The 10,000-nt window shown below is 47.7% G+C and overlaps 1 protein-coding gene across 1 annotated transcript in view; it reads right to left on the reverse strand.

Annotated features, from left to right (window-relative positions):
* The window catches only part of chchd3a (coiled-coil-helix-coiled-coil-helix domain containing 3a), a 55,537-nt gene that overhangs the window by 16,144 nt on the left and 29,393 nt on the right, over positions 1–10,000 (reverse strand). The window contains exon 6 of the mRNA XM_083692302.1: positions 5,792–5,875. Coding sequence (XP_083548428.1) covers positions 5,792–5,875 — 84 coding nt within the window. The remainder of the gene's footprint in view (positions 1–5,791; positions 5,876–10,000) is intronic.

Raw genomic sequence — 10,000 nt, forward strand, 5'->3', positions numbered from 1 at the left:
CACACACACACACACACTCAAATATACAGATTGGACGGACAGAAGACACACACACGTGCAAACACACACACACACACACACACACACGGAGGAGCAGACAGTATAATTTGGGTTGCTGTCTGTGATTAATGAGTAGGACAACATTGTGATTTCCCGCCGTCCCTAAACTGATTTAGAGGAGAGCTGAGCCCCTCCATCAGTGGACCACCAAAACACCCTCCGTTTAATTTGGCTGAAAACGCTTCACCACCCAAAAACTCCTATTTTGGGGAGAAAAAGACCTCAATTATAATTCTGGACCAATTATGGCTTGATTGGTTATCAAACCAAATGGGACATTCATTCTCAATGAAGAGCACTATAAAAGCGAGGGGTGCAATTCTTACAGTTTCCAAACTAGGCAACAATCTGTCCCTTTTGACACAAAATGGACAACAAAAGAGTACTTCAATTCCTACCCTCCTATTTACATGCTTCCGAGACATTTAACTCATCTACTGCTAAATAAGAAAGCCTGCAGGGGGGTGTCACAGACAAATGAAGTCATTATCGTTAATGCACTTGTGTGATATGGAGAGGATATAAGCTAACCCAAATGCAGACCAATGTTCAAATTAAAAAAGGCCCGCTCCCCATTTTTAATGAGTAAAACAAATAAAGCTTTTGTTAATGGCCTCTCTCTCTGTTATCTGTTCCCGAGCAGGGAGGCGAGGAGGGGGGGAGGCAGCAGCGGGGGGGGGGGGGGCTCCACGGCTCCACACAGTGTTACAAAAGGCAGGCAGGGAGTAGAAGACAGCACATCAAACCCTGAGACTGTCAAAAGAGGGTAGTGAAGGGAACGGCGGCCTGCCTAGACCAATCCCTGAAACATGTCTGGGACCACAGGAGGCTCAGAGACACTAAAGACATGCTGTTGGTTTCGCCTGGTGAAGGGGAGAAGACATCAAGGAAGCTTCAGTCTTTATTAATGTTGTTGCTCTTCCACTTCAAAAGTCTTTGATGTCCAGGACTTATGAAAATATGACGCAACAGGGGAACTTGGTTGGTGTCTGGGTAGATTCTAATGCATAACTGTACTATCTATAGCAGGGTGAGCCACTCCCTAATACACTGTAGAGAGAGAGAGTGTGTGTGTGTGTGTGTGTGTGTGTGTGTGTGTGTGTGTGTGTGAGATCAGCATGCGAGTGTTGCTGCATGCATGTTCCGACAGTATGTGCTCAGTCACTCTCTCTCTCCCTCTCTGTCTCTCTGTCTCTCCCACTCTCCCTCTCTCCCTGAATAAAAGTAAGAGTGGGGACAGCTCCTGCTGGGTCCTATCTACTGATAAACCTGAGTTAATTAAATTAGGGAGTGTGTGTGTGTGGAGAGAGACTCTCCCCGCTGCTCTCTCCCATCCGTCTGAAGGACCTCATTGGTAATGGGACATCCCCTTGTCTCAACCGAAGGACTGCTGAGTTCCAATCATGTCGCTCTCACTCTCACTGTGAGTAATGGCTGCCAACAACACCATTAGCCTATAGCGCTAACTCAACTTTAAAAGACCAGGCCCAGGGAACTTTCCGGTTTTACAACTGTTCTCAACGCCTGTGTGTGTGCGTTTCAATACGACGCAATACAACTCGGGCTACAGCACGTAGACGGACAATGAACAGTCATTGTCATCCATAGTCGAGGAACATTGTCATGCTGTTGGGTACAGAACGTAGATAGTTGGGCTTTCCAGTTAGGCTGGCAGTCTGGGAGAGAGCGTATCGATCAGGCTGGAGAGAGAGAGAGCTGAGCCATTACTGAGCCCGAACGCATCATCCCTGCATCTCTTCCTTTCATAGGAGTGTGCTTGAAGGACTACCAGACGGCTATTGTAGCTGTGATTGTATCCCACGGGAGAGGAGGAAAATCCAATTCCATCAATAGAGAGAGCAAAGGAGATAGAAAACGAAAGGGAGAAAAAAAAAAAGTCGGTGGGAGACAGAGAAAGCGAGAGCAAAAGAAGGAATACAGGAGAGGCGTTTCAGAGCAACGCTGACAGAAAGAGAAAGAGACAGGATGGCGATGAAAAACGTCAGGAGCGTAGATTGTTAAATATGAGATTGTTTTTACAGCAGGTGTTGAGTGAAAGTGTAATAAATATCTATATCTATATTGTTTTCAGAGGCAATTTGGGCAGTGTGGCCAATGAGCAAGGCCCACGGTGCACTGAGCTGTCTGGGCCATGGTGATGGCCTGTCACTGGGAGCCCTTTGATAAATGGCCATGTTGGATTGGAAGAGACGTGTAATATACACTCACCGCGCACTTGTTTAGGAACACTATACTAATACTGGATAGGGCCTCCCTTTGCTCTCAAAATAGCCTCAATTCTTCGTGGCATTGATTCTACAAGATGTTGGAAACATTCCTTTGAGATTCTGCTCCATGATGACATGATTGCATCACGCAATTCCTGCAGATTTTTCAGGTGCACTTTCAAGTTGTGAATCTCCCGTTCTACTACATCCCAAAGGTGTTAGATGATCCACTTACTGAGACAAATGTATTTCTTGTCAGTCGGATAAAGGCGTCTGCTGAATGCCATAAATGTAAATGTAATGTAAATGTGTTCTATTGGATTCAGATCTGGTGACTGGGAAGGCCACTGAAGAACACTGAACTCATTGTCATGTTCATGAAACCAGTTTGAGACAACTTTTGCAATGTGACATGGTGCATTATCATGCTGGAAGTAGCCATTAGAAAACGGGTAAATTGTGGCCACGAAGGGATGCACATGGTCAGCAACAATACTCAAATAGGCTGTGGCATTCAAGCGATGATTGATTGGTATTAACGGGCCCAAAGTGTGCCAAGAAAACATTCCCCACACCATTACACCACCTCCACCATGAGAAGGTGTACAGGTGTTCCTCCACCATGAGAAGGTGTACAGGTGTTCTCCACCATGAGAAGGTGTACAGGTGTTCCTCCACCATGAGAAGGTGTACAGGTGTTCCTAATAAAGTGTTCAGTGAGTGTATATCAGACTTTTATTCTCTCTCTCCCTCTCTCTGTTTCTCTCTCCCTCTGTGTGTGTGTGTGTGTGTGTGTGTGTGTGTGTGTGTGTGTGTGTGTCAGATGCTGGGAGGAGCCTGGAGCAAAAGGAAGACAGAGAAATGAGGAGAGGGAGGGGGTGAAAGAGAGGGGAGAGAGTGAGTATTGCAAGAAAAGAGAAAGAAAGAGAGAGAGAGAGAGAGAGAGAGAGAGATACAGGTCTGAGGATGTGAAATATAACAAAGCTGGGCTCTTAACCAGTATCCAACCAACAGTAACTCCTGTGGATTCCCTGAGCGATTCGCTTCACAGCAAGACAACATGCAATACACCCGCTATTGATCTGGAGTAACACGTCAAATAACAGCACCGTAAGCCAGTTCTCTCATAACAACACCACACGCACGCACGCACGAGCACACACACACACACACACACGTGTGCGCACGCACACACACACACACTCTCTCTCAATCAATACTTCTGGCTTTGTTTTTCTGACTGGCCTCCAAATTCTGTCCTGTGTGCTACTATTTCAATTATCCTGAAATACAAGATGAAGGATGAATGAGGTCAGATGAACATACAGCACCAGCTCGTATGGGAGAGTACATTACGTGGAAGGAAGTGTTTGGGGCCTGCGGCATTTATCATACCCATCATGTTAATCTGGATCCATAAATCCACAGTGTTTACTTGTGTTTGGTGCCTTCAGATTCTCTTCTCTCTTCCTCTTCATCCTTTCTCCAAGGCTCTCACTGTTTTCTCTTTCTCTCTTCCCCCTTTCTCTCTCTGTTGCTCCCCATCTTTCTCTCTCCATCCTCCCTTTACCCCCCTCTGTCTCTCTCCCCTCCCCTCTCATCTCTCCCTCTCTCTCTGCTCCTCCTCTCTCTGAGGTGGTGACGGTGGTTTGTTGACACAGGGGGGGATATTGCGCTGGGGGGGGGGGGGGGGGGGGTTTGTGTGTCAGATGATGAGCAGCTGTCAGGTCAATAAGGTCTTAAGTTAGTGCTGGACTTGGCTCAGATCAGTCATGTGATCACACCTCACATAGTTCAGGTCCTGTGCAGCTCAGCTGGTAGAGCTTGGCGCGAGCCACGCCAAGGGTGCGGGTTCCATTCCCGCCGGGACCCATAGAGGCAAGTGACCGTGAGTCGCTTTGGATAGAAACATCTGCTAAACGCTGACGAGCGAAACCATCGTTACCGTACGGTTTGCTTTTCCTCGTTCCTCGTGACACATCGACCGGCGCCCTTCTCACGCACCAGAAAATGGCCTCCTCTACTCTCTACTACTCAACCGCACCGCTGCCCTGCTCCAGCCAATACAATCTAATTAGGAACGGAACGAGACACCGTGCTCCGTGGTGATTGACCATTCTGAACACTCTCAGGGTGATGCAGTGTGTAAAAGAGGAGGATCTGGATCTGCGCTGGAAAAAGCCCCCTAAAAGACATTGCATTTTGTCGATGACCTTCGCTGAAATTCAAGAGCGAGTGTGTAGATGTTGTGTGTGCTTCCCACCCACACAAAGTCATGAGGCCCATCTCAGAGCATAGCCACTGTGTGCAGGGGTCAGCTGTAGGGCACCGTGTGGGGTAGTGACCCTTATAGGACTCCCTGCTAGGATAATTCTGGGAGCATTGTGAGGATGTGGGTAATAACTATTCAACCCTCTTCTCTCTCAGCTTGAAGAGACACAATATTGAGTTGAGTGAGATTGAGAGTCGGGAGGCAAAACGTTTTGCAGATAAAGTCTTTGACCATTGCTGCCTCACGAGGACACAGATTTGACCTGACATGAGTGCAGCGTGTGTGTGTGTGTGTGTGTGTGTGCGATAAACCCACATGTGGTCCCCCCAATTAAAGACTTGAAGCAGTGTGACAGTGTGTGTGAGGAAAGACAAACTGTTTTGACCCCTGCTCCCTTCACGGGGACACTTCCCCTACTGGGAGCAGTGTGAAGGTGGTGTCAGCTTTAGGGGACAAACGTATGCGAGGCAAAGTCTCAACCCGTCAGCCAGAGGGGACACGACACCTCAATGGGAGCAGTGTGAAGACGTCATTGTAAGTGTGTTGAACAGAGCGTTTGACCCTCAGACCCTCCGTAGGACACCTATCTTACTGGGAGCAGCGTGAGGGCGTCATTTTAAGTGTGCTATAGAGGGCATTTGATCTTTGGACCCTCCATAGGACACGTCTCTCACTGGGAGCAGCGTGAGGGCCATTGACAAGCGAGGACAAAGCACACACTGGGCAAAGGGACCTTCAGCTGGTGGAGAGAGAGAGAGAGAGAATGTAAGAGAGAGAGAGAGAGAGAGAGAGCGTGCTCACATTGAGGACCAACGTGAGTGTTTCACTTTGAGGACGGTAAAAAAGGGACAGGGAAAGCAGAGAGAGTTTGAAGATGCATCCCCTCTGTCTGCAGTGTGTCTGGACACAGTGGTGACTACGGTGGTTAGGCACATGACAGGGCCGCAGACCACCACTCTGTTGTTCAACCAAACTTTCCCTAAGGCGATGGAGAGGGGGAGGGGGAGGGGGAGGGGGAGAGAGAGAGAGCTGCTGTGTTCTGCTGTGAGCAGTACGGTGTAACACTGAGCAGTTTGAAGTGTGCTGTGTGGTGTTGTGTGCTGTGTTGCATAAGTATGTACTTTATCTGTGGACAACAATGTATTGCCATTTAATACAGTGCTATGTACAGTAGTGTGTGCTATGTAGTGTGCTTGAGAGGGTGCAAGTGTAGTGTGTATTGCAGTCTTACCCTCTCCTCTAGCTTGGCCACCTGCTCCTTGTAGAAGGCATCCTGCTTCCTCAGCTCCGCATCCCTGTACTCCAGCTGCTTGGCCTAGACACACACACATTTACATTACAATTATGGCATTTAGCAGACGCCTTTATCCAAAGCGACTTACAACATATATATCTGTCTCCGTGGGTGAATCATCTATCCATCAGTCATCAAAAGAAAAAGTAATCTATGCTAGGACACACACAAATACATCAGACACAGGATGAGACACACACACACACACACACACACACACACACACACACACACACACACACACACACACACACACACACACACACACACACACACACACACACACACACACGACAAGCCATTACTACAGCGTTCAGACCATGAATCATGGCAGACACTCGGACAACCAAAACTAAAGGACAGGAACAGACACGACACACAAAAACAGACAACACAGAAAGCTCCAAAAATCTAATCACTAAATGTCAGCAAGCCTTCTTCTATTTTCACCAAAAGCCTATATCTAACAAATGAGGATGGTTGGGGTGTGTTGGGATAAGGGGAGGATGGGGGGAGAGAGAGAGAGAGAGAGAGAGAAATGGGAGATGCCAAGAGAGAGAGAGAGAGAGAGAGAGAGAGCTTTTCATGCCCTCTATTACTTCCAAGGGCATCGGTTCATGAAGGGGTTTCTATCAATGTGTCATTCTGCGTGAGTGTGTGTGTGCATGTATGTGTGTATGCGTATGTCTTCACACACACACACAAAAGTGTCAGACACAGGATGGGATGTCCACACACACACACACACACACACACACACACACACACACACAGGAAGGGATAACATCAGGCCGTGTTACAATGAAACACCTCCCCTCTCTTTATTTACGACCCTGGCCCTATCTGCAGTGTTCTTTTCTACAGTGACCTTCAATAAACGCACATCTGACTCCAGGTGATCGCCCCCACGAGATAAGACAGAGACAGAGCTCCCTGGATATCAACCCCGCACCCTCCAGAGAACCCTATACACTTAGCTGTCAGGGGAGATAGCGACAGCATAGGCCAGTGTTTCTCTCCCTCTTTTGTCCCAAGGAACAGCAAGCTACAGCATGGTCCTTCCCCCTTCAAGGACGAGCTTAGATCAGCAGTTGAGAACTAAGCTAACTAAATCTTTGTTCACTAACCATCTAAAAAGGTGAGAGAAAATCTAAGGGACCCAGGTTGAGAGAGTGGCAAAAGCTCTTCTGTAAAGCAAATGAAAGAGGAGTAAAGTGAAGAATGTTTTACTCGTTCCTTTCATGAAAAAAGTGAAATTCTTGCATGTAAAATCCTACAAGGCATTAGGGACACAATGGTTGAGATATGATCATGTTGGAAAATGTGGCATCCAACTGTTAGAGGGAATATGGAAGGCATCAAAGAAAGGAAAGGAAAGGAAATGGAGGGCGAAAGGATAGCTTCAGTCTTAAGTACATGCAGAGAGAGAGAGAGAGAGAGAGAGAGAGAGAGAGAGAGAGAGAAGGGGGGGGGAGAGAAAGAGAGAGAGCGAAAGACAGAGACTTACCTTCCGTTCAATCTCCTGTAGTAAGGAAGCATTGAAAAAGAACAAGAGAAAGAGAGGAAAAGAGGAGAGTGCTGATTCAATATTGAACTTCTTCAATATGACATTTAAAGGGTTTAGTATTCAAAAGCGAGGGGTCACTGCCTGCACTGCTTGATGCTTGGGCGCGCACAGACTCTCTCTCTCTCTCACACACACACACACACACACACACACACACTTCTATATGCAGGGCGTCCTACGAGGCGGCACCAAGAGCGATAGCTCCAGCCTCCTCTTTAATCACTACGAGATGCCGGGGGGAGAGAATAGAACTTATGAAAAATCACGTTCAAATTCAATCACGGCAGCCTGATAACCATCTGTGTTTGGTTACTCAGTGTGTTTTGGGAATGGCTCTCTCTGTGTTCCAATGCATGATGAGGAGGAGGAGGAGGAGGAGGAGGAGGAGAAAAGTTCTATCTACGTACTCTATGCATGAGTACATACATACCACAGTGGGCAAGGTCAGAGAGTATTCATGACATTTTACACACACACTCTCACTCGCTCGCACGCTCAGAGCAAACAGGTAAGAAAATGCAGCATCAGAGGAATCATTGCAAACCTCAATGTTCTCCAACTCCGGCTACCACGAAAGAACAAACTGCTTCTCAGCTGCCAACAAGCCTCACAATGGGCCCACCATCACCCTCCTATTGTTGAATGCCAAAGTCACCATTGTGCCCCCAGGGTCCCATTGTAACAGTGACGGCCTCTATTCTACTGCGTGCCATTGTGACTTCCAGGGTCACCCTGCAACTCGGGACTACAGTGAAGCCACAGTCGCGATACGAGGGGATCAGACTGACTGCACAAGAGGTCAGCCCCCAACCATGAGTGACTGGGAGTGGAAACGGTGTATGAGTACCAACGCTGTGCAGGGGGCAGCCCAAACTGTTACACCGAGCCAAAAAACTGTCTCTGTTGGACGGCTCAATCTAGCTCAGAGAGGGGAACAGGAGGGGAGGGGGGGGGGGGGGGACTTTGTCTCGTCACGACACGAGTGTGTGTGCAACATCCAATGTTACGCTTAGGAGTGAATACAAAAGACTTCTGTCGCAAAGATGAAAACAAAGGAAACACACAAACACACAGACACCAAGACATAAATATAACCAAGACACATGGACACACACACTGATCCCAAACACACACACACACACACCCGGCACATGGTCTGTCGAACACACACACACGAGCAGCTGTACTCAGAGAGCGGGTAGAGACAAATGCACAGTAAAAGCGTAACTAAAGGGTTCATTTAAAAGGGGGAGGTTCTGACAGAAATGTGACACGCACACGCGCACACTCACACACACACACTCACACACACACACACACACACACACACACACACACACACACACACACACACACACACACACACACACACACACACACACACACACAGACAGCCACTCACAGACTGTCAGGATTACTTCCTGCTGATTAACCCCATTCAGTGGCCTTAAAGATAATCTAATCATACTAAAGGCCAAACAATGGGACAGACCTCCAGCACCACTGATACACTTTTGTCCTCCTAATGAAGAGGCGGCTGAGGGCGGGGGAGGAGGGCGGGGGGCGGGGGAGGAGGGCGGGAGGGAGGGAGGGAGGGAGTCAGTGAATGGGACAAGAAAATGGAAGTGAACTTGAAAGTGGAAGAATAGAGAGGGAGAATAAAAAGAGGGAAGACAATAAAGGTGATTTATCATAAGAGCTGTCGTCGCTGGCCACCTTTCCTCCTGACCCAGCCTGGCCCACTGGAACGCTTTCACAGCCAGTGGGAGGGAGGGAGGGAGGGAGGGAGGGAGGGAGAAAGAGGATAAGAAATAATAAAAAAAAAGACGATAGGGAGCACGGTGAAAGAGAGAAGAAAGAAAGACATTTAATGAAATAACGTTTTTTTTTCAGGGTTTTTACTTTTTTACAGAGAAAGGCGGGGGGGAGGGGGGGGGCATAAAATAATAAAAGAAAGCCAGACCAAAAAGAAAGTGGAAAAAAATCAAACAAGCAAAGAAAGTGAAAAGAATGAAAGGTCCGGAAAGAAAAGAGGAAAAAGTGAAAGACATTCTGTTCCATTTCACACATTCATGAGACTCAACAACACAGCGGAGTATCATTCAACCCCCCCCACACAAATACTTTCCTTGCCTGTGTCCCTCACTCCATAGCCACAGCATAGAGAGGCACAATGGCTGACGTAGCAGGCCTAACAGACCTCGTGGTCCGATTAAACGGATCGTTTAGGGGAGGGGAACGTCTCTGTGAATATCAATTAGTCGGCGTTGAATAATTAAGGTCGGCCATGTTTTTTAATTAGCCGAGTGAGTGCCGCAGTTTCGGCTGTGTGCAGAAAGTGCTTTGTCAGGACCCCTTCTTTTCTTCTTCTTCTCAAACTCTCTCTCTTTCTTTCTCTCCCTCGTTCCCCCTCTCCCTCCTTATAGACTTCTTGAGGTATAGAGAAGAAATAAAAATAACTTGTGCCGCATTGAGAGAGCTCGGAGCGTTGGCGTGGATGATGATGAGAGAGAACTGCATTATCTCATAAGCATGCACACACACACACACACACACACACACACACACACACACACACA

Source organism: Argentina silus, assembly GCF_951799395.1.
Source record: "Argentina silus genome assembly, chromosome: 20".
Taxonomy (NCBI): Eukaryota; Metazoa; Chordata; class Actinopteri; order Argentiniformes; family Argentinidae; genus Argentina; species Argentina silus.